Consider the following 26,194-nt stretch of genomic DNA (forward strand, 5'->3'; position numbering starts at 1 on the left):
GTCACCACGGCACCCAGGGTTTTCACAAAGTGCCTGGCGATGGTGGCGGCACATCTCAGACGTCAAAACATTCACGTCTACCCCTATCTGGACGACTGGCTCATTCAGGCAAAGTCGGCCCAGCAGTGTGCCGACCACGTGTCCCACACCATTCACCTTCTGCACGATCTGGGTTTCTCACTGAATTATCCAAAATCCCATCTCCAGCCCGCCCACATACGGCAGTATCTGGGTGCAACTATAAATACTCTGGCGGCCACAGCACAGCCGAATTCAGTGAGAGTCGACAGCATTCAGTCGCTGATCCAAAGATTCAGACCTCAACACTCGCTTCCAGCGAGAGTGTTCATGCAGTTGATAGGCATGATGGCCTCCTGCATCTCCATTGTCCCGCACGCGAGACTACATATGCGTCCGCTTCAGGAGTGCTTGGCACGTCAGTGGACTCAGGCTCACAACCAGTTGAAAGACCTAGTGTTGGTGAGCGGTCGGGCGTACAACTCTCTGCATTGGTGGAATCCACGAAACCTTTGCAAGGGCCGACCGTTTCAGGAGCCTGTGCCACAGATTATCCTGACAACGGACGCTTCTCTCCAAGGATGGGGAGCGCATGTACTCCAATACACTGTGCAGGGACTATGGACGCAACAACAGGGGAAGATGCACATCAATGTTCTGGAACTGATGGCAATCTTCATGGCACTAAAGGCCTTCAAAGTACATCTATGCAACAAGGTCGTGTTGATCCGGACGGACAACATGACGGTGATGTACTACATTCAGAAGCAGGGAGGCACACACTCTCCGCAGCTGTCTCATCTGGCTCAGAGCATGTGGAAGTGGGCCATTCAGAGGAACATCTTCCTCATGGCGGAGCATCTCCCAGGCAGAGACAATCAGATGGCGGACCTGCTCAGCAGGCACAGCCACCAAATGCACGAGTGGGAGATACATCCATCAGTGCTCTAGCCGTACTTCCAAAGGTGGGGTCATCCAGAGATCGACCTGTTCGCCACTCAGGAGAACGCAAAATGCCAAAGCTTCGCCGCCAGATTCCTACACCCACTGTCGCAGGGCAATGCGATATGGATGAACTGGTCAGGCAAATTTGCGTACGCTTTTCCCCCAGCACCACTGATACCGCTGGTGGCACGCAAACTCAGGCAACACTCGATGACTCTCATCCTGGTTGCTCCAACATGGGCTCGTCAACCATGGTACACCACGTTTCTGGAATTGTCCGTGGTACCACATCAGAGGCTACGTCTCACCCCCAGCCTTCTGACGCAGAGCCATGGCGACATTCAGCACCCAGATCCGCAACAGCTCAACCTGGCGATCTGGCTCCTGAAGTACTAGAGTTTGGCTACCTAAACTTACCTCCCAATTGCATGGACATCATTCGGGAGGCAAGGAAGCCAACTACTAGAGCCTGCTACGCGGCAAAGTGGAAGCGGTTTGCCATTTATTGTGCAAACCACAACATTAACCCGCTTGATGCTTCCATTCAAGACATCATCTGTTACCTGTTCCATCTGTACAAGTGTAATCTGGCCTATACTTCCATTCGCATTCATCTGTCTGCGATGGCCGCGTATCTCCAAAATAGACAACACCTTTCGCTCTTCAAGGTGCCTGCCATCAAAGCTTTTTTGGAAGGTCTCAAACGAGTCATTCCGCCACGGACTCCACCAGCTCCTGAGTGGAACCTCAATGTGGTTCTTACCAGACTGATGGGTCCTCCCTTTGAACCACTGCATTCCTGCGAGATTCAGTTCTTAACGTGGAAAGTGGCTTTCCTTGTAGCAATTACATCGCTACGGCGGGTCAGTGAATTGCAAACCCTCACAATCCAAGAGCCTTTTATCCAAATTCATTCCAACAGGGTGGTGCTCCGCACTAACCCTAAATTCCTGCCCAAGGTTGTGTCTCAGTTCCACATCAACCAAACAATCAAATTGCCTGTTTTCTTTCAAAATCCTGAGTCACTGACAGAGTGGATGCTCCACACCCTTGACGTTAGGCGGGCCCTATTGTATTACATTGATAGGACCAAGGATTTTAGAAAGACTAAACAACTCTTTGTCGTCTTTGCGCCACACCACAAAGGTAACCCTATTTCCAAGGCTGGTATTGCTAGGTGGATCGTTAAATGTATCCAGATCTGCTATGCAAAAGCAAAACGCACTCTTATCATCCCGCCAAGAGCCCACTCCACCAGGAAGTTGGGGGCCTCTATGGCTTTCCTTGGAAACATTCCCTTGGAGGACATATGTAAAGCAGCAACATGGTCTACCACACACACATTTACGAAACATTACTGTGTTGATGTGCACTCCAAACAGCAGGCAGCTGTAGGGCAGGCTGTTCTCAAAAACACTTTTCCAAACTGCTGCAGCTGGCACGGGCGGCCGCCGTTAATGAAGGGACTGCTATGTATTCAATGCACAGATATGAATTCAGCAGCCCACATGCCTCGAACTGAATATGCTACTTACTAGTATGCATCTGTTCTTGGCATGTAGGGCTGCTGACATAAACACTGGGTCCTGGAGACGGGCCCCGCATGACAGTAGGCCCACCACCACATTACTCCCCTGCCCCCGCCATGTAGTAACCCCAGGCGGAAATTTCCACAATGCCACAGCCTACGGCTTTGATCCGCCACTAATATTGACATATTCACAATAAATTCATCCTTGTAACATTGATAATGCTAACAAGCACTGTCATAACCAACAGTCCTGGCTTATTTTAGGCGCCTCTTCATAGTTGTGTTATTTATTTATTTGAATAGTATTCTATAGCGCGAACATGACCCCTATGGGTTTCAGAACACTATAAAAAGCAGACACGTTAAATAGCATCCCACGAAAACAATTTGTGGAGAGGCTGAAAGAGCTGCTGGGGGCGCTTGCAGTGTGAAGCGCTTGACGGTTGTCCACAGCTCTGTAAAGCGTCTGGTTTGTGTGCTTTAAGCCGTGAGGCTGGTGGGCGCTTTATTAAACAATGTCAATAAAATGTCCAGCTTATCTGCCGCTCCAGGTATCACCATTGAGTAGCGAGAGGCAGTGAGGGGGCTGGGGCAGACAGCGTAGGATGTATGTGCCTTCAGGCCCTGCTGCAGGGGGCGGGGGAGTGCAGAGTGATGAACTCCCCCCATTTGGGGTTCAAGGGAGGTGAGGAGAAGGGGCTCCAGAGATGGAAGAGACAGGCGGAGGGAGGCTGACGGAAGACGGATGGGGAGAGGAGGCACGGAGAGGGCAGCGCAGTCCCAAAAGTGAAAGAGGACCGGAGCATGGGGATCTCTTGTCTTGTCTTTATGGGGCCATGTGTTTAACTCCTACCATGCTCATGACGAGCTCAGCTCGTCATGAGGCACAGCGGAGCTGCACTCATGACGAGCTGAGCTAGTCATGAACAATGGAAAATCTGGGATCCCAGCACCGGGGGGAACCCTTAGCAGCCATGGAGTTAAACACATGGCCCCATAAAGATAAGAAAATGCTTCACGACAGCCGTGATGCAGGCGGCCGAGTCCGGATCGCAAGCCAAAGGGCGGCAACCAAAAACCCTAATTTTCAATGGCAGGCCACTGTTTAGCATAAACGGTGACGCCGGCCAATGGAAATGAGGGGCGGGGCTTCAGGCCCTCTACTGAAACTTCTCATTAGCAATCAATCTCGACGAGCGAGCTACGCATGTGCGCAGCAACGCTAGGCGAGACCTAAAAAGGAAAGAAATACTACAATTCCGGAGCCAACCACTAGATGGCGCAATAATGCACAGGATTTGAATGTAGAAAATTCTTCAAGCTGCAAAACTACACCGACAGGCAAGAAACTTCGTTACTGTAGAAACAAAGTCTATGTGCATCTTTTTAATACCTGGATACACCGGAGTATTCCTCCAATGCTGTCTTCTTTGCTTGCTTTTATTATTATAAGCATTCAATCCCTCACTTTAGTGTATGGAAGAGTGAAACTTTCTTAGAACTTGAAGTTGACGCTCTGCCGTCTGTGCAGCACATGGGTATAGTTTCTATGGAACTAGAAGAAAAGATTGGTCATTTTACAGGGTGCGCAAGGCTGCAGCGTTAAAATATCAGAGTCCATAAATAATGCTCCTTGTCTTTTCAGCCTTTTGTTTTATGTTTTTTCATTGTATGCTTTAAATACTCTGGAAATTCACTAGACTCTGCATCGACGCATGACTGTAGATTTAAATTCCTGAGTTTTCATTCTAGTTACACCACCAGTGCATAAATGTATTCATGATTTATGGTGTGCAATAAGTTTGCCTTGTGTACTTACACATATTCTTTGGAGTGAAATGACCACCTTTTTTATCCTTCGCAAAGCAACCCAGTAGTTTGATGGTACTTGTGATCTTCCAATCGTCGTTCTATTCGACCTATGAATCTCTAAAATACATTCTTCTCAGCTGGTTCTAGGAACAATGAGGGATAGGTATTTTCCAATCATAAAACCGATTAAGTGTTATCCATGTTTTGGTTGATTTAGTAGGTTGGTTGGGATTTTTGCTGCTGCTTTCTCTTTTTGTTTCATTCATGGCTGCTTCTCTAGCTTTCTGCAAAGCTCACTTCCTTCCTAATATATAAACAATTTTTTTCTGTGTGCGTAGGGTCTGGCATGGCCGACCTGAATAGACTGATTGGGGCAGAGGAGAAGACGATCAACCGCAAGAGTAAGATGGAGAAGAAAGTGGTAAGCTGCTCCTGCTTCCCGGCAGATCATTACTTTTCACATTTTACCCATTTCCTGTAGCCTTTACTAACTCTCCTGTGTGATACTTGTTTCCTTTTCCAGTAGATGCTGCTGATTTTACTAACCATGGTGGGTGGGAAACCGATGCGAGGCCTCAGCGAGAAGTTAGATGACCAGAGGGGAGGGAAATTCCTGTAGCATCATGGATAGGGCAGTTACCCTAGTTTATCTTTGCTTCAGTTTCCTGCTCGGAATGGGCAAAGTTTTAGCAGTGTGTGCGTTTTTGGAGTAGACATAGTAACGCTGTGTAGTATGATTTCTTTGTGACGCTTTGTAGGTTGGACAGGTGCAAACTTTCCTTGCTCCTTCTTCTAAATCCCATGCTTCCTTCTGCTCATTGTGCCATATGCTGGTTTTCTTTGTGTGTAAAATGACTTCGTGAACTGTTTTCAGGTAATTGATGAGACCCTTGATGTGAAGGAAATGATTTTCAATGCAGAGAGAGTCAGTGGACTGGCGGATGAGCCGGTATGTATGTGGGCATTTAACATTGTCCTAAAATAAAAAGAAGAACCATACCGAATGTGCAGGTGTGGCTCTGTGTACATAACAGGGTTAGAGCTTTAGTTCTGTAGAGCACTAAAATACTCGTGCTGAAGCTATGCAAAGGCATTGGGATAACCAAAATAATCTAGAGTTGAAAGGTATGTGTTCTCACAGCTACCCCGGCTGACCTGTCCTCCATGTAAGGACGACCCAGCATGCTACTTCTCAACTGTGACACCAATTCTCATTGGTTGGTAACAGAGAGAGGGTATGGACTGAGATTACAGTAATTATTATCCAGATAATTTGTCAATCCTTCATGCTGGAAAAATGTGTAATCTGGTTTATTTTTAAGGGAATTGACTTTCGCTGTTAATTCAAAGTTGTTTGACTTGCTGTCAATGACTGTTCTTGTGCACAGGAAATTTGCCTTTGCTCATTTGGTCCTTTTTGTTTGCAAATGCTTGTCAAACTATAGTTGTGTGCCCTGAATAAACAAGGCTGCTTTTTCTATGGAGAATTTATGTACCATGAAGTTATTCCACGCTACAAAAAGTAGTTCACTTTACCAGCATGTGTGATCATGCATAAATACTAGTATTTACTGGATGACAGTTAAGGAATGTTTAGGTTTTGATGTATATGTGGGTGTATATATATATATATATATATATGTATATATATATATATAATAGAAAATATGATTGATCAAAGAAATCCTTATAAAAATATGTATGTGGTGCCACACACGTCTGACTCATAGGCCATAGTGGTTGAAATGATAATAAGCGGATTCATCCGGCAATAATTCAGTATGGGTATTTTAGCAACACAGGCAGTCTTGGATTTATCCAATGAGAATTTTAAATATGAATATGTATTTATTATTATAGGAATATTATGACACTTAAGCACTTTACATGTTTTTCAAAAAAAGTTTTTTCTAAACATGTGTACATATATAGAGTATGCCATACCGTGTTAACCTGCCTTTACAGTTTAAAACTACAAAACGATCTTTGTAGCAACTACAGTCTGTTGTTTATGCCCACTATCATGTGATCTATGATGTCAGAAACTGGGGGTGGTATTATGCACTTTAAATGGTAGATGGCGTTTTTTCCACTTCGACACGTGAACAAGGGCTTACGGGCTTGAAACGTGTTGTGTTGGGTCTCTCTTAATAAATAACATCTTTGCCCAAAGAAAACTACGGAGGTCTGTGTCTCTTTCCTCGCCTGCCGCTGTGTGTGGAATCAGGAAGGGGTTTGAGTTTCCAGGAGAGAGAGAGAGAGCGAGATATATATATATATATATCCTAAAACAGATTATTCTCGAGCCACACTGATCCAAATACAGTGTTCATTTTGGCAGAAAACAACACGTTTTGACCACAGCCGTGCTCTTGATCACATATATATTATAATATAGGGTGTCATTCTGAAAAATGGTATAAGCAGTTCAAAAATGAAATTAGAAAATTTGTGAGTGCTGGAGTTAGCAGAAATCAGTCGGAGCAGTGTCTTGACAGAACTGTAGATGAAACGAAGCCACGCTCTTGACGCAAAGCCAGCTGTAACAGCAGAGGATTTGACAATGAACCAGAGCCAGTCCTATACTCCCTTAAATGGAAGCCATTCCAGTACATTGGGAGGGAGGGGTTCAGAGTAGTAGGGTACACATGCCTGTTATGAACACTTTTGTTTATGTATTTGAACCTTACTCCAAAGGTGTTTAGTTAGCTCAGTGCGTTGGTAGTGTAATGGAGTTCTTATGCTGTCTTCACAACAGCAGTATTGGTACACCTGAGACTATTTTAGGGAACTAACCTGGAGCTTGGTCCAGTGCAATGGAGTGAGCGGCTGGAGACCCACAACTACATAAATTGAATTGTATCTAATTCTGGCATTGCATCTATGTTCATTCCTAATAACAGAGTTGGATGGACCTCGAGCAACAGCAATAGACCATTGTTTTGTTAGCTACCAAATACCTAATTATAACGTGCAGATCCAGTGACCAGAGACCTTTGACCCCGTTACAGATGTCTTATTGCAGAACAGGTCCAGATTACAAACTATGTATTTTTAAGTGCCGCTGCCAGGCTTTCTCTTTTTTTGGCCTTCGTTCAGGATTCAATTAACTGTTTCTCTAGTGAGGTCTAATCATTGGATAGTACAAAGTAAGTTAAACACCAACAGTGTGATCTAACAAAATCCATAACAACCCCACATCTGCTCTGCCCCTATTCTGATTGACCTTTTGGTCCGAGTCTCTAAAGTATCGTACCGCATTCCACCAGGCTCTCCAGGTTGGGGGGAGAGCTTGGCGCCAAAGCTTGCAGATCTCCCTTCTTGCCAAAAGGACAAGATAGAATACCAATGTACTCTCGAGCCCCGGGAGCCCCAACAAACCATCAGGCTTCAATATAATACCAACAATAATAAAAGAGAGGGGCTTATCTCAACCTCCATGCCCAGCACATCAAACAAGGTCTTACCCACACTGCCCCAGAAATCTTGAATGGGGGGGCAAGCCACAAAAATATGAACATCATCCGCATTCGGGGCTCCCCATCTCATGCACTTAGCCTCTCCACGTCCCCTTATTTTGGCAAGCTTCACGAGCGACCAGTGTATCCTGTGCAGAGTGAAAAAATGGTTCTTCCTGAGTGCAGCAGATTTAATCAATGGATATAAGATTTCCAAAGATACTTGCCGTGCATTTTCCAGATCTTCACTCGGCAAGCACCTCTCCCAGGCCATGTATGGACTCTCTATTTTATTATCTGCTGCCGCAAGAAGATGCTGGTACCACCAGCCTACTTCCTTTTTTTTGCCGTTGGATCTTGCAACTCATCTTCCAGGGAGGTATCCTCGGGGATTAACCTACATTGGCTCTTACACCATGAAGAGATTTGGTAAAATTTAAATCTACAAAGAGCTCCACTAGTAAGGTTCCACCAAACTTCCCAAGGTAACAGATGTTCTCATCCATTATAGCCTTCCAGTGTAAGACTCCAGCCTCTTTTAATGGCTGTGATAGTGTCTGTGAGGCATTCCGGAGTTCCTGGAGAGCCCCACACTGGAGCCCAGTCACTGTAATAAGACAGTCCTAAACTAGCCCGACACTCCGCCCATAGCTTAGCCGTCATATATAGAGTCTTAAGCCTGATCTTTTTAAAGTATTTTGGAGCTCCAAATTTATACATAAAACCTACCTCATCCATATCAAAAAGCATGGCTTTAAACATACTACCAATAATGGCGCTATCTGGTTTCAATAGTAACAGCCTGTAATTTTTTAATTGATATGCCCAACAATACAAATGAAGGTCCGGCAAGCCCAAACCTCCCTTAGCCAGTTTTCGCCTTAGCTTCTTCCAAGATAGCCTGATCCCTTTGCTTGCCCAAATAAGCGAGGTGACCTTACCCTGTATTTTCAGAAGAGCAGTATTGTCAAATTCAAGGGGAATATTATTAAAAATGTAGGCATATTTAGGAAGAACACACATTTTAATCAAATTAGCTCTCCCGTAATCGGATAACGGTAGAGTCTGCCATCTCTTCAGTAAAAACTCCACCTCCCTCGAAACTTTTTCTAGGTTTGTTTTGGGGATCTTACCTATATCCTGAGTTACTATCACTCCCAAATACCTTAGCTCTTTAGAAAGCCTTACCCCCTGTGCTGGGTTATTCCAAGCCATAATCTCAGTCTTATCACTGTTGACTTGATACCCTGACATTTTCCCAAAAGACTGTACTTCAGCCAGTAGCTCAGAAAGCGTAGGATTAACATTAGAGGAAAATAGAGTAGGATTTTCTGCATATGCTACCTTCCTAGTAAACCCATTGATTTTGAAAAGGGAGATATATTGTCATTCTGCCTTAAACTCTGAGCCAGGGGCTAGATGTACAGATCAAAGAGGATGGGTGATAATGGGCACCCTTGCTAATGGGCACCCTTGCATTGTACCACACTGTATTGTGACCGCCGCAGTGAGATTATCATTAACCAAGATCTGGCCCCCGGGGGAATTATGTATTTTTTTAGGACTTTCCTAAAATTGACTCCAAAACCAAAAGCCTTTAGAGTATTATTTAGGGGTCCCTAGTGTTGTTGCCAGATCGACCGAACCTATTAAGGAATAAACCATGTCCAGCATTTGCCTCCCCGGTAAAAACCCCTTTTTATCTTGAAGAATAATTGACCCCACTATCTTGCTAAGCCGAGCATTTAATACACCTGCAATGATCTTATAATCACAATTTAGTAGTGATATGGGGCGATAGGATTGACATTGAGTTGGATCCTTGTCCGGCGTCAAGATTACGGAAATAACAGCCTCATTCAAAGAATCTGGCAGGGGTGAACTCCCTCTGAGGATCTTGTTAAACAATCTCAACCAGATTGGGATAATTTCATCAGATAATAATGTATAAACCTCTGTTAGGATTGCATCGGGACCCGCTGCTTTCCCTTTCTTAGTGTTATTTAAAATTACACTTATTTCACCCTCTAGATCTTGGGTCAGAATTGCTTGAGAACCTGAATCCAATCTCGATAGTTGTTTTTCAGACAGCCACTGATCAATAACCTAATCCTCGACCGTTAGCTCCTCGCTATACAAGCCTTGAAAAAACTCCACAAATGCTTTCTCAATATCCCTTTTTTCCTCCACCACTTTGGCTCCTGCCTTGGTCTTATTAATGAAATTACGGGACCTAGCAGATCTACTTTTCATAGCGAGTAATTTGCCACAGTTCTCCCACCGATCAAAATCACTCATCTTACTTGCCTCCCACTTTTGGAGCATTATTGCTTCAGTTTTGAGCCTAAACTTCATCTGTAGATCCCCTACCCTAGCTGCGAGGGTTTTTTTCCTCCGCATCGGACTTCTGCTCCCTTTTTAAGGCTGTCTCTGCAAGTGCTAGTTGCTTTTCTAAGTCTTCAATCTCACTTTTTTCTGATCTAGCCCAGCCGACAACCGCCCCTGTAAAGGGGAGAACCGGCGGGTGGAGGGTCTCCCCCTCCAGTGACTGGTGGATTGTTGATTCTGCCTCCCCTCCCTCCCTCCAGAACGAGTGGAGTACGAACCCGCTGGTATCATCGCAGGAGAAAGAAATTGGAGACAGTGCCTTTAATTGGGCGTTTACAGATGAGGAAACCATGCCCCCGACTGACGCCAGGACCATGGGATTAGCTAAAGTCCAGACTATGGCGGGTGACGACACCCTGGAGGTGTTTGGAGTTTGTGTATGGCTGCCAGGAGACTGAGACTGAGACGGTTACGGGAGCGGAGAGAGGAGACAAGAGTGTGCAGAAAGTGAAGCGGAGCCAGGAGGCCAACGACCCTGCGAACCGCCAGGCCACACTCCCGAGGGAGGAGTGTGGCTGAAACAGGTACGGCAAAGGTTCGCAGGCTGGGTGGGGAGGCGGGGAGACTCTCCTCCATAGTTCGGTGAACGTCTTGCTACTACCCTGTGTACATATTGTAAATAACCAGTCCTTTTCCCGTTTTCCCCGCATCTCCCTTTTCACCCTCTCCTCACTACCGTCCTTCCTCGCGCCCCATGTATAAAATCCTAGTGTACATACACATTACCAGCGGTGACCCCTTCACTCCCAGTTTGCCATTGGGTAACTCGGTAGACGACTCGAGTCCTGACAGTATCTCCTCTCTATCTCTTTTCATACATGGCCGGTGGTGAGAGAAACCAAGGACCAGGACGGAAGGACTGCTGAACAAAGAAACAAACCACAGAGTCTACCCCCTTGTGAGGGAACACACTATCACGTCACGCCATAATAAATCCTTCACAAAAATAAAACCATATATAACCAGAAAGTCTCCGGTCCCTACCTACACCCACGCCACAGCCCCCTTTAAACTCCCCTCTAAGCCAGGCCTTAAAGACGTCCCACACTATGTGCAAAGGGGCCGAATCCAGGTTATGTTGGAAAAAGGTAACTGTCTCTCTCTTTAGTAACATGTGGGGTTAAAAGTTGCAAAAGGAATCTCTTATTCAAGGTCCACCTCCTCAAGATAGGCTCAGAGGGAAGATCCAATTTTAAAACCATAGCACCGTGATCCGAGATGTGGATCGGTTGATATCTAATTAACCTTACTGATTTTAACTCGGAGAGGTCAATTAATATGTAATCAATTCTTGAATAGTGGTGGTTCTTTTTGCTATAGAAAGAATATTCTGTCCCCTCTCCCATTTTTTTCCACGAAACATCACAGAGGGTGAAAAATGTTAACATCGTCACTAAGTAAGCTTTTACACGGGGCACCACAATTTGTGTTCTGGGGAGGATCTATCTAAATTATTATTAAGCAGAACATTAAAATTGCCTCCTAAAATTAAGGGGGCTTCAAAATCCACCAAGGCTAAACACAAATTATTTAGAGGATCAATGTCATCCTCATTAGGGCCATAATAATTGGCTAAAGTGTATTTAATACCTTTGCACCTCACCTCTGCCATTACCCACCTTCCTCTACTGTCTGTGACTTAATAAGCTCCACTTCTGTGTTTGATTTAATAATTATAACCACTCCCTTGGAACAACATTGTTGGTCAGAAGCTATTACCTTCCCCACCCATCTTAGCTTCTCAAACAAAGCCTTACATTCTGACTGCAGCAAATGTGTCTCTTGAAGCATAAGAATCTTAGCCGGATTATCCTTAAGATGTTGCAAAACCAAACACTGCCTTCTCCTGACTCTCAAACCATTCATATTCCAACTTAGAATCTCAAGAGACTACCCCAGGTCTATCCCCTTTCATAATCCTTGTTCTTCCCCAGACTATATCTACAGATAAAAATTAAGTCATATGAGGTCATATTTAGGATTTTTTTTCGCCCCCCAATGCTCCCTACCCACACACGTGAAGCACCCCACCGCCCTCCCACCCGGCCCTTGGGAACCCTCCCTGACCGTTCCTTGGCAAATACGTTTTGCCAATTTGGGCTCAGGCCCACTAACCTCAAAAGAAAAAATATACGAACGTTTTAACTGCTGAGCTCCCTTCACTAACCCCATACTTCACTTTTATTTAGCTGCTGATTTTTTATGTTACAAAAAAGTGTCCACCTCTTTTGGTGATCTGAAGTTATACACCTTGTTGTTTAGCATGACCTTCAGGAATGCAGGGAATCTTAATTGGACTTGCGCGCCTAATTCTTTTAGAGAATCTATCCGCTTGCCAAGTTCCCATCTTCTATCCTCTGTGATACGACAAATATCAGATCTTATTCTGCAAGTTGAACTTTGTAGCTTGATAGATTTGAACTTCAGCGCAGCCCCAAGTAGTTGTTCCTTAAGGGAATACAATTGGATATACACCAAGATTTTCCTAGGTTTCTTCTGTCCTGGATTTAGCTTGAATGGGTCCCTATGGACCCATTGAATCTCGGCCTCCGAGACAGACGCTGAGGCAACCTGGGGGAATGCTTTAGTCAGAATATCAATAACTAAGGTCTTAGTCAGATTATCAATAACAAAGGTCTTAATGTTATCCCCCTCCAATCCTTACACTAAATCCAGAATCCTGATGTTATTCCTTCTGGAATTGTTTTCAAGTCTCTCCAATCTTTCCGAAAGGTCTCTCTCTCTTTCCTTTAGCCTACTCACTTCTAGCGTGTTCCCCTTTACATCTAATGTAAGCTCTCCCATTTTATTCTCTAGCTCCTCCATTCGATTCGTTAGTGCAGAAATACCTTCCTCTAGGTTAGTACATGTGTCTTCAATCTTTTTCTGGTTCACTTCAGAGGTAGAAAAACTTTCCTTTATCTCTAGGGACAGCAGTGCCAACATCTCCTGAATTGAGTCTGAGCCCTGTGTTATCACCTGACTCCTGTCAGGAGTTTCATTCCTCATGCCAGTACCGCTCTGAGTTTTTCTCCCAGCTGAAGAGCTGGCCTCAGAAAGGACTGCAAACCTATTTGGCGAAAAAATGGCCACTTCTGCTGACGTGGTGTTCTGGGCCAAGGATGCTCCCTGCTTCTCAATTTCATTGTTACTCTGCATGTTCAATTTGACGTAAGACCTTAAAGATAGGGTCACCCTTGCTGGGGGTAAAGTAGATTTGGGGGGGTTGTGATCTTCGTTTTGAGGCCTCGGTCACTTAATAAAGAGAAAGACCCACCAAATGCATGCATTGTAAGAACCCCTGTTATTGGGAACTCAGTCACAAGGTTCGAGACCCTAGTGTCTGCCCTACCTTTTCACTCTTAGCTAAGATGTGCAGGCCCATAAAGGGGTTAGGCACAGACAGATGTTGAGCGTGCACTGTATTGATGTGGCTCTCAAAAACCAACATTTTCCAGCAATATAGTTGAGTTTTGAGTCAAATCATTTCCATTGTGGGTAGCTGTTATCTTTCCTGGGTCCATGTACCAATTCAGAAATATTTGCATTTTGTGAAACAAACGACTAAACTGAAGAAGTAATAACAAAATTCCGTCTTCTGATATGCATACATTGCATATGGATAAATCATATATGGCGGTGCTGGGCGTTCCAGGAATAGGACTTCTAATCAGATAATCAAAATAAGCAGTTAAAATCAGGATGTGCAATGAGAAACCATTAAGGTGCTAAAATGTTCTGGGCCGGAGATATGTTCCCAAATGTTTTCCAGCATTGGGCCTTTGTTCAGTGTAATCCCACGTATTTGTTCTTGCAACCACTTAGGAGACTTGCTGTCTTTTTAGGTCTCGGCTAGAAACGCGCGAAGCGCGGTCTCGCCAGAGAACTATAGTGATCAGTTCAGCCGACAAGGAGTGGAGACAGGAGCTGGCCACGCGCACCATGCGGAGCATTCAAACAGCATGGCAGAGTCTGATTACGACGCGCGCCTTAGGATTTGGTCGCGCGTGAGCTTCTTCAGTTTCGTTTTTCTTTTCGCCTCGGAAACCCGGCGGAGTTGGGGACGTGCGTCGACGCCCGCGAAGGAACCAGGACGAGCAGCAATGGAGGCGGCGGAAGCGCTGGAGGAAGGGGTAATGCTTGTTACTTTATGCCGCCGAGTGTTTCACTGATTTGTGTCTGTGTTGGAAATACTTGAAAATAGTATTAGGACAAGTTGTGCACGCCACACCCCCTCCCCAGCGGCCATCCAATGCACCCAGAATTGCGAACTTCGCCATTGATCTTTTGATAGAAGCCTAGGAGCTTAGAACCTAGAGGAGCCCCCCCCCCAACACACACACACACTGATTTATTTAACCCTCCACAGTACACGCGCCACAATGCACCGAGACCTGGCGGTGACAAAGTACACTTGGATCTGCGTTATTGTGTTATATATAGCGCTAGGTGCGGATGAAAGGCACTTCAGAGAGCTGGACCAGTTGTGCAGGGAGTGCATTAGGGTACGGAGCTCCCAAGGGCCAGAGAAAGGGCTCTGAGTCAGCTAGGACAGTGCGTTTTCTGACCGGTGCATTCACATAGACCCAACGCTGCTCTCGGCGAATCCAGCGCTTCATTATGCGGGTGGCTGGCCTCTGTTCTGGTGTTTAGAGCATTAATTCAATTGGTAGACCGAGAGCCCCGTGTACCTCCTGGATATTGAAGTGCCTCGCCTTCAGTCAGCTAGGACAGTGCGTTTTCTGACAGGTGCATTCACATAGACCCAACGCTGCTCTCGGCGAATCCAGCGCTTCATTATGCGGGTGGCTGGCCTCTGTTCTGGTGTTTAGAGCATTAATTCAATTGGTAGACCGAGAGCCCCGTGTACCTCCTGGATATTGAGGTGCCTCGCCTTCGGGGATGGGATGATATGTATTGACAGGTTGGATGATGTTTCTTTGATATGTGTCCGCCTTTCCAACACATGGGCGCACACACCTGTCTCCCACGTGCACGCACATAGGCACACAAGGTGTACAGCGCTAACTGCAAAGATGTGACGCTAGGAGTTTCCTTTACTCTTCCAACTTAAAGGACCCCAGCTGTCCGCTGACCCCCCACTGGGTCAGGAGGGAGCGGAGATGTCTGCCGCTTCACCTCTCATGCACCACGGCCCTAGTGTGCACGGATCAACAGCCACTCAAGACACACGCGGGCTCAGACGCACAAATGCACATACACATACACGCCCCCACACACACAAACAGGCAAAAAACACTCCCCATGCCTCGTCCGCAACGGTCCCCTCTGGCTATGGCCTCGCCCCCCCATCCCTCCTGCCACTAGACCCCTCGCTACCTCCTCCCCAGCTGTCCAATTTACTGCCCCTCCCCACCCCCTGGCGTGCCTCCGTCCCAATCCGTCTCCTCCATCCTGACCATGAAACCCCTTCAGCCAAAACAGCAGAAATGCGGCGCCCCACCTAACTCAGCAATGAAACTCCTCGCTGCCTCCTCCCCAGGCTGCATAAACACGGTGCCTGCCCCCTTCCACATCAGCCCCCCAAGGAGACCAATCACCCTGCCCAGGATCCCCAGGACGATAAACCACGCAGAGACTCAAACCGAACCCCACCCCCTCCAAAGACAGCAGCTCTGAGCCTAAGCCTCACCCCCCCCCCGCCTCCCCAGAAACCCAGCCATCCCCGCTGTCCTGTTACACCACACCTTATGCTCCCGAGCCCCATCTCTGCATCCGCAACCCTGTCCTGTCCGTGGATACCCGGCGAACAGGCGTGGCAAAGAACTAACAACATGTGTTTGCCCAGCCGCCGTCTTTATTGCTTTTGTATTTTACACTTTGTTCTGACACCTGGAAAACTGGCAAGGGCCGGCGCCTGGAAAACCAATGAACCTCGTTCAAGGTCGTGGTCACAGCCCAAGTCACGGTGCCTTCTGTGTCCTCGCTCACACCCTGGAGGGCGTGCACATCATCTGTGATCCCCTGCACGCACAGTGCTACGAGGCTCTGGCAGTGGCACTAGCGGCGAACACAGCATTTCCACAAGAAAGTCCATCAAGAAAATAAAGATCTGCTCTTCCTCCGGAAGAATCAGTGTGACTGACATCTGTAGACCCACCCCCTCCCCCACAGGAAGGCAGGGTGTGAGGGGGTGGGGGAGGGGGCGCAACTAAAACACAATCTCAAAAGTGACGGCTCAAATATGCGGAGGTTCTAATGGAAAATAAACAGACCCGACCTTCTGCAGCCCCAGACCGGTCTACTTGCCCTCACCAGGGCCATAGGGGGCTGTTCCAATAGGGGAGGTGGGGTGTTGTACTGTTCGAGGTTTCTCCTTTGTATTCGAGCACATGGTGTCCTACCCCGAGGCAGAGGGGACCAGTGTACAGTGATCCCCGACAGCGTCCGGAGCACAGGGGGCTCCAATAAGGGCGGGATCGAACCGAGGTGTGTGTCTGTGGGAGCAGCATTTTACTGAATTGTGGGGTTTTAGATCTTTGGGTAGCGCACACCTAACTGCAAAAAGCAGTGGAGCGCTTTATGGCGTTCATTTTATAGTAACCGGAGCATTTACACAGGAGGTGTAGATATCAGACACTGCTGTGAGGCCCTTGGGGCAATTGAAAGGGGGCGAAAGTCAAAGGGAGGGTACTAGCTAGTGCCTACACGTTTATTTTCTCATTGGCAATTCAAAGCACCTGTCAGTCAAATAATTTGATCAGAATCTCACATCTGATGAAATGAGAGTGCCGTCAGCAGCTGCCAGCTCTCACCTTCTTAAAGCCAGCGGCTCACTTGAGTTGCCTGTAGGAACACTTGGAACTAAATACAGCAAACACAAAATCAACACGGGGAGGGGGAGGGGGAAGGGCAGTCTCAGCAAAATTCCCACAATGTACAGTGATCCCAGGTGCGATGGGATTTGTGTTCTTGCCATATGATGTGCACATGAACTGTTTCTCTTTCGCACTAGTACATTTATTTTCTCACTTCATTTGCTATTTGCATTTACTGTGTGCAGAGACAACCCTCTCCTGGGAGGCTTGGGCTAAAGTTACAGAGGAAAACAAGCATGAAAAAATGCAATAGGTCTCACCTTTCATTAAGTTAGTCATTTTCTTTGCTATACAATACCATTAGCGAAGCAAATGGCTTTAACTTAATCAAAGGCGAGACCTATTGCATTTTCAATGTGTTTGTCTGTCTGTGTGTGTCTGCCTGTGTGTGTGTGTGTGTCTGTCTGTGTGTGTGTGTGTGTGGCTCTGTGTGTGTGTGTGTGTGGCTCTGTGTGTGTGTGTGTGTGTGTGTGTGTGTGTGTGTGTGTGTGTGTGTGTGGGGGATGGCTCTGTGTGTGTGTGGGTCTGTGTCTTTGTGTGTGGCATTTGCGAGAGATTAAGCTATTGGCATTGTAAATGCCAATGCCATTTATTTCTCTGTTTTCAAAACCAACACATAAATAAAAATGTTGTCATTTACAATACTAATAGCTCTAACTTTTGCAATGCCGAGACCGTTGCATTGTAAATGCTTGTTTTTAACAGTAGTGTTTTTAAAGTAGAAGTAGTTTTAGAAGTTCCCGTCATTGGGTTTGAGGTGCAGTCAAAACAGCTGTCAAGTTTCCATTTGTAACTGGAGGTAGTGTCTCTGTTTAACTTGGCAGCAAGGTCATCCTCCAATGCCTTTTCTTCACCTCTCCTGTTTTCTGACTTTGCTTTTGTTATTATAAGGGCTCTGTTCACTTAAACACGGCTCACAAGTGCTAAAAAGCTTGTGTTCCACCAGTAAAACATAGTAACATTAGCTTACACCTAAATGGCACATTTAATTTATTTGGAAGTCCCTAGTATATGATACGACGTGTACCAAGGGCCTGTAAAGTAAATGCTACTAGTGGGTCTACTGCTCTCATTGTGCCACCCATCTGCAGTAGCACTTTGGCACCTGCCTCAGGCCTCCCACTGCAGCCTGAAGTGCAGTTTTAAACTGGCAATCAAAACTGTCATAATAAATCTTTTACCAGCCTAAACTTTCTATTAGAATGTATATAAGTAACCCTCAACATCAGTCTTTAAAAGCCAGTAGGGCAGGGTGCATTGTATCTAAAAAGTAGGATGTGTTTTAAAATGTTGCATGTCCTGGTAGTGGAAAAACTCCTAAATATTGTGTTTCAGTACTGTAAGACCTACCTCTCTCGTTTATATAACTTTGAGTTACCTTATTACATTTTAATAAGTGCTACGTTTTGATTGGGAGCTGGTAGAAATGTCATGTTTAGACTTAAATGTATTATTATTTAAAATCTTTTTCAATGATAATGTTGGGTTTTAGATTTCAATTTTGAAAATGCCACCTTTAGAAAAGAGGTGTTCAAGGCATGTGAGCTGTAGATCACATGCTTTGCATACTCTTGCCATCTAGTGTTGGATCTGGATGTTTGCAAGATGTTTTTCTTCGAAGAAGTCTTTCCACTCACGAGGTAGGTGACTCCTCCTATCGGTGATAGTGCTCATGGGCATCCACTCCTTTGTTAGATTGTTTTTTTCTGCCATTGGGTTCGGAAGTGTATTGCTGTGCTCCAGTTTGAAACCGTTCTTCAGATTTCCCCTCGGTGCTCAATCCACTCTACCCTCGACGGTATTGTTTTCAAAAGCGTCTCCCACTTCTCCGCGTACCTTATCGTTCGACAAAACTTCTATTTTGATCGGAAAACTTGTGGAAGGCCATCGGGACTCACCGCTGTGTTTCACCTTGCAGTCGATGGAACAGACTCCATTCAAATTCTATCCTAGGTGCCAAGTGAAGTATCCGCGCACGGACTCGCACGAAGTGTTCAACTTGTGCTTATCTCCGGAGCACAACGAACAGAGCTTCAACACATGCAAATCTTTCCATTCAAAGAAAACGTTCTGTGATCTTCGAGCTCCCAGGGTATTTACCAAATGCCTGACAGTAGTCGCAGCACATCTAAGAAGACAACACATCCATGTCTTTCCATACCTGGACGACTGGCTCATCAAAGCCAGCAATAACCAAATGTGTTTCCAAAGCTCTCAAACCACTATTCACTTACTTGACCAACTAGGGTTTACAGTAAATGTGTTAGTCTCACCTACAGCTTTCCAACACACAAACGTATCTTGGAGCCACAATAGGCACTCAGAAAGCTCTAGCCTCTCACAATGCAGCCAGGATTCACAATATTCAGTCCATTTTCACTCAATTTCAGCCCAACCAGTCATTACCTGCGAAAATATTCATGCATCTGCTAGGAATGATGGAAAGTGTATTATAATTGTTCCTAACGCAAGACTTCACATGCGTCCCCTTCAAGAATGCTTAGCAAGTCAGTGGAACCAATTACAGGGTCAGCTGGCTGATCTAGTATTGGTAGATGGCCGCACCCATCGCTCTCTGCAGAGGTGGAACCTACAAAAATGTATGCGAAGGGCGGCCCTTTCTCAACCTTGTTCTACAGACCGTGTTTACAGCAGACTCATTGCTCACTGGTTGGGGCGCTCACCTACAGAGTCACACAATTCATGGAATATGGACTCTAAAGTACAGGAACCTACATATCAATCACCTAGAGCCCCCCTGGAGTGACAATGCCCCTTGATACTTGGGAGTCCAGCTATACCACTCCCCCAATACCATGAGGGAAACCATTGTAAGCTGCTGGCGGGCGTAAGGGCGGTGCTGGGCTTTTGGAAGACGCTTCCCCATGCCGAAATTAGACGAGTTTCCTTGGCCAAAATTATCATAGTAGCCATATTATTATACCACTCTGCTAATATCCCGGTCATCCCACCTTGTCCCTTTTTTCGGGAATTAGACTCATTACTTATCTCCCTTATCTGGGGCACAGGCCGACATAGGGTAGCTCTGTGCAAATTACAATTACCACCAGACCATGGGGGACCAATCCTTCGAAGCACATTTATTAGCTGCACAGTTGCAGTGGCTTTCTCATTGGACGGCGGAGCGCTACCTAGAAGAAACCAACACCGAGACAGGACCTATACCTCTGTCAGCAATCTATTGTCTATTGCTACCCGGCACCAGACCCATACTTATATACCCACTACAGGTGTCAATAGCCCGCACATGTATGCTGAGGATAACCCGTATGTCCGCAGGGAGGTCCATCTACTCTCCACTGCTCCTGCTGATAGGACTACCCAGAAACGAGAGATATTGCACAGCCTGGACCTTGCGGTGTGGACGTATCACTCGTTGCTCGAGGTGAATCCCTATTTGAGGACGGACAACTAAGTCCGTACAACCAATTAATGGAGGAACATGACCTTCCTACTGGACAATTCCTGCTATAGAGACAAATCATCGCCAGCTGCTGCCCATTCTGGAACCTAACCGAAGGGGAACCGGCGACACATCCAGTAATACACACTATTCTTCACATGGGTGTGGGCAGGCACTTAATCACTTATCTGTACAAAGCCATCCGAGAACTCAGTCAAATCACTGGACCCACTGATACAGACATGGGAAGAGGAAATACCATTGCATTATAAAGAGTGGGAACAAGCAATAGAATACCCCCAAAAAAGTATCCCGAAATGCACGCTTTAAAAACATATAATTTTACATCCTACATAGGGCATACTTCACACCAGAGCGTCTTCAATTATATTACCCAGAGACGCAGTTCCTATGTCCCCGTTGTCGGCCCCCGAGGTTGATTTTCAACATATGTTTTGGAGTTGCCCCACACTGCAATCATACTGGAGCTTTGTATACAAGGCACTGCAAAAAACCACAGGTGTACTAGACATGAACACATGGGAGGCTTGCGCATTGGGAGTATTCCCGCGGTGGATGTCGCACAAGGTGCAGACACGCTTCATGTCCCTGGCAATACTGATGGCTAAGAGAAGAATAGCCATGTACCAGTGGGCTCCAGTGGGACCCCTGTGGTAGCCTGGGTAGGAGCAGTGAATAAATGCGGCCAGCAGAGGAGGAAGCAATCGGAAATGAAGTGAGAGGGACACGTAAATAACACATATCCATGGAATGGGCTCAACTCCTACACCATTTCAAACAAGAGAACACGCCATGAACCACCCACTGTATCCCAGATAGCTCAAATGACCCAGAATGTGCTCGAAGAAGCATAGCGAAGAGTCAATCAGCCTTGCACCAGGAACACACCCCACTACAGCCTACACAAACATCAGGGACTAGGGAAAGGCCAGTGTAAACTGTTGCAACATCCCACACACCTGAATGCATATCACCAACATCCTAATAACCTACAAGTTGAATGCTCCTGCTTGAACTCAACCCACAACCCCCCACAGTCAACCCCAGTTAGACCCAAAAGTTAGCAGTTATGAAATCACACCGGTAGTTCTCCCACCGCAGCATATTGAAAGGATGCAATACAATACAAGGGACCATACTACAACAAAAGCATAAGCGAATACAAGCACAGACCTTACATTAGGCACAAGCTGTTCTAACTGTGCTATTGCACTCGTAAAAAGCTGGCGCAGAAATATGGAACAATAATGTAAAAAACGTGATGCAAAAAATATAAGCGTAAGATGTATATGAAGGTATAAAATGTCAATAAAACATGTTTAAAAAAAATCTGTCACCTTGAGCTACTAGCAGTGTTTCTAGTGCTCAAAGCCTTTCAAATTCACCTTATATGCAAAACTGTCTTAGTCCGCACATACAACGTGACAGCTATGTACTACATACAAAAACAGGGAGGGGGGGGGGGGGGGTCACACTCTCTCCAACTGCCAAGCCTAGCATAAGCCATTTGGAAATGGGCCATACATCACAAAATTGATCTCCTAGCAGAACACCTTCCAGGAGTAAACAATCAAATTGCAGACCTTCTCAGCAGACCGAGACAGCAAATCCACGATTGGGAACTTCATCCCCAAATTCTTCTTCCCTACTTTCAGGAATGGGGATTTCCTCACATAGACCTGTTCGCCACAGCTCAAAACGTAAAATGCCCAAGCTTCCCCTCCAGGTTCCCAAACTTGCTCTCCAAAGGCAATGCCTATGGATGAACTGGTCAGGGATATTTGCCTACGCTTTTCCACCTCTCCCACTCATTCCGCTGGTAGTTCGGAAGCTCAGGCAAACAACCCTCACGCTTATTCTTATAGCTCCCACATGGGCATGTCAACCCTGGTTCATCACCCTGCTGGAGCTGTGAGTAGTTCCACACCAAAAGCTGCATCTCAACTCCATTCTCCCCACTCAGTCATGGAGAAATGAGGCATCCAAGTCCCAAGGAATTCAACCTAGCGATTTGGTTCCTTAAGTCACAGTTTGGTTATTTACAATTGCCACCAGATTGTATAAATATCTTAAAGGAGACTAGGAGACCTACTACTAGGGCATGTCATGCAGCAAAGTGGAAACGTTTTGTTATATATTGTAACAATAACAATATTAATCCCCTGAATGCTTCAGTACAAAACATTATCTGTTGTCTCTTACATTTACAGCAATCTGGATTAGTTTATACATCCATTTGATTACATTTAGCAGCAGTAGCTTCATACTTACAAAACTGACAACACTTATCTCACTTATTAGCGGTTGGGAGCCTTCCAGAGTGAGACGATTTGTGCTGCTGCTCCTTCCACGGCTGTCTGAAGCTGAAGGAGGCCCCGATTCTGGGTGACGCTTAGCGGAGATGCGATCGGTAGGTGAAGAGGCCACGTTTGGTGAGCAGTCAGCTGTGCTGGCCCCTGCATGAGACATGGAGGCCCAGTGGGCAGTTCCCTGCTTCCTTCTGAGTGTGCCCGCCGGCAGCGCCTGGGCCTCAACCAGCGCTGTGGTGTTGCCTAACCGGGGGAGCAGGGACGTCCAATTGAGGCCTTCCTGTCCCCGACTCCATAGCACTTGGAATGCTGATGGATGGGATTCTGAGAGGTACTTCGTGAGGATGTGGTCCGGTAGGTGAGGCGGTTGCGTTTGGTGAGCAGGCAGCACCGCTTGCCCACACAGGATACGGGGAGGCCCTTTGGTTGGTTCGCTGCTCCCTGCAGATTGCACCCACCGGCTGCCCAATTGCTTGTCTGCTCAACTTTAACCCTTTCGATGCTGATGACGAGCTCAGCTCGTCATCACCCACCGGTGTCGTGTGCTGATGACGAGCTGAGCTCGTCATGGGAACAGCAAAATGGCAAAATCCAGCACAGGAGGGGGAAAACGCCTAGCAGCCAAGAGGTTAAAGACAGGGATGCTATCTCACTGGAGGCTCGCTCTCGGCCTACCCTCTGCTATCAAGGGAATAAGGTGATGAAGGTACAATCACAATGTCATTCTTGCATTGCCGTCAAACTAAAGCTTCGTGCCCTCAACCTTCGATACAGGCTCATGTTCCCGGCATGCCTCAGGATGGTCTTTAACACACTTTTTTGATACACCTGAAGAGGCATGGACTTGGGTTATAGAAGAGCAACCACTCAACCGACAGGCGGACATTCCTTCCTCCCACTTATGATCGCACACCCTCTCTACAGCAGCTGGGACTTCCAATCCTCAGAGGAGACTTATTCGCTCCAGCAGGAGATGCAGAGTCGGGTGGGTGGCTTCCTCTTTAAACAACAAGAATCCACCTGATTGGGTGATGTGTTCCCTACTGTGGTGGGGAGCACATAGTGTTTTTAAAATACCCCTCACAAACCAAAAGGACCCCTGGTGTCAATCTTCATCATTGGGGTCTTCGCACCCCTCTACGGGATGCGGCGTGCTACGACCTACGACTACGCGGGAGCACTGATCATACAGACTATGCATGGTGCGTGTGAAGGTTGGTTATGAGTATGTGGTGAGGCAGTTTAAGTGAGTGAATGGTTAAAAAGTGCCTGGCTCGTGGTGTAGGTCAGAACTATTTTAATGAGCCCCCGGGCTGGTACTATTAAAATGGGTGCAGATTGAGGTGATTATGTGATGTTAAGCACATCGCCTCTTGAGTGCGTCGACATGTTTCGGGGATCAACTCCTTCTTCAGGACAGGGTGCACCACACCCCACCTTACTCACGTTTTCCTAAGTAAAAAAGTGTATTTTCAAAAGAGTGGAGATGTAGTACTGTAATGTGCCTACAAATTCAATGGAGTTCTCAGCCAATATGCAAATAACCTAATAGGAAAAACAGGAAGAAAAGACCACAATGTAGTACTCCGCTCATTTTTTGTACATGGTGCAGTGACCTGTAACAAATGTATAAATGGTGTTGGGTCACTAGACAAAATTATGTCATGCTACTCGTGCAGGTGACCCTGTAAAAAAGGGGACAAATACATTACACACACATAACATAAAACACACACTCTAGAGCATTAGATTCTTTGTGCCCCTAGGACTTAACTTATAGTGTGAAAAAGTCAGGTTATAGAGGGTAAAAAAGGCATAATTTGTGTTCTTGGTACAATGCCTCATGAGCCTCCAAACGTTGGGGGTTGCTCTGGCTCATGTAAGTAAAACATAGTATAGCAGTTGCAGGTACTTACAGGTTGGTGAAATGCAATGGCCTCATCTTTTTATGAACATTTACTCACGAGTTACAGCAATCTAATATCCTTGCTCCCCCGAACGCGGCTCCACAGTGAATGCGGTTGAGCGCCCAGGGGGCGGTATTTATAGCGGTAGAAAACCTCGCTTGTCATGTTAATTGGTAATTAAATAGGCGGAAGGGCCTAATATGGGTATTCCGCTCGTCCGTCATCTTGGCGGTTTGTCAGAAGTAGTGTTAGTAGTTCGGAAGTATTAGGAGCTCATGCGCGAATGCTGCCGTGGCAGCGTCTTTGGTATGCGTATGCGCGTAAGCTCAATAGTGCCGCACATGCGTGAGAGAGAGACACACGTCTCTCTCGCGTTCATTAGGTTATGCCGAGGGATGGGTAGGGCACGTGATCGTTTCCCGAGTAGATTTTCACGTGTAGATACAGGCTGCATAATTATTTCTACATAATAGAGAAGGTTATGAAAGAGCTTCAAACCAGAGAAAATAAGATATTTCATTTCATTTAGGAGCTGGATAGTTGGAGATAAAAGGGGTGAATAGTCCCTTAATCAGTCAAAAGGCAGTAGTTGATTTTGTTGGAATGTGGATGGTCATTCAGGTGACTTGGCCCCAAGGGATTTCATCATTGAGTCCGTCAATGTGTGTTCCCAGACGGAAAACCCAACGTTGTTCCTTATGGAACAGGCCCTTGTCCGTTGGTAGTTGTTCAATCACTGTCCATTTGATGTCATTTACACAGTGTTGGGCTTCCAAAAAATGCGTTGCCATTTTGGTGGTACTTTTTTTACACCTGATATTGCTCTTGTGCTCATTCATACGTGTTTTGATGGCTCTGGTTGTCATTCCCACATACTCCAATGCACAGGGGCATGTAATCATGTAAATTACATTTTTGCTGTTGCAGGTGGTGAGACTCCTTTGTTCCCATGTTGTGCCGTTTTTGAAGGTTAGGTGTCTGCTCTTGCTGGTGAGGTGGCAACTGCTGCAGTAACCGCATGGGAAATGTCCCTGTATTCCATGCATAGAGGGTGTGGATAGTTGGCTCTCTTTAGGGCAGGTGTGGACTAACATGTCCTTAAGATTCCTCCCACGTTTGTGTGCGAACATAGGTTTTTCAAAAGCCAGTTCACTGCAGGTCAGGATTCGCCAGTTTTTATTATTGATTTTGGTGACCTCATTCGAGTGTGTGTTGTATGTTGTCACACATACTTGTCTTTTTTGTTCATTGTTTGTTTTCATCTTGTCTTCCAGGAGAGCATCTCGGTTATTGTTCCTTGCTCGTTTCATTGCGGCATCAATTATGCGGTCTAGATATTGCCTGTGTTGTAGTTTTGTTTTAAGGTCCTTTGCTTGTGTTTTAAACTGGGCAACGTCAGTGCAATTGGAGGAATTGGCCATATGATAAGTTTGTTCGTAGGTGGCGAGGATGAAAACTGTCAAACCTCAGTAGGCAGTTCCTGGCAGTTGGCTTAAAGTGGGTTGTTGTCTTGAGTGGGCCTGCTTCTGGGTAGATGTTCAG

The 26,194-nt window shown here is 46.1% G+C and overlaps 1 protein-coding gene across 10 annotated transcripts in view; it reads left to right on the plus strand.

The window, feature by feature from the left end:
* APLP2 (amyloid beta precursor like protein 2) overlaps positions 1-26,194 on the plus strand; it is a 640,140-nt gene that overhangs the window by 569,946 nt on the left and 44,000 nt on the right. For 6 of the 10 annotated variants that reach the window (XM_086956906.1, XM_086956909.1, XM_086956908.1 and 3 more), the window contains 2 exons: positions 4,645-4,727; positions 5,181-5,255. In XM_086956906.1, coding sequence (XP_086813032.1) covers positions 4,645-4,727; positions 5,181-5,255 — 158 coding nt within the window. The remainder of the gene's footprint in view (positions 1-4,644; positions 4,728-5,180; positions 5,256-26,194) is intronic. The other 4 variants (XM_086956911.1, XM_086956912.1, XM_086956916.1 and 1 more) reach the window with 1 other exon arrangement.

Source organism: Lissotriton vulgaris, chromosome 2_1 (assembly GCF_964263255.1).
Source record: "Lissotriton vulgaris chromosome 2_1, aLisVul1.2, whole genome shotgun sequence".
NCBI classification, from domain to species: Eukaryota; Metazoa; Chordata; class Amphibia; order Caudata; family Salamandridae; genus Lissotriton; species Lissotriton vulgaris.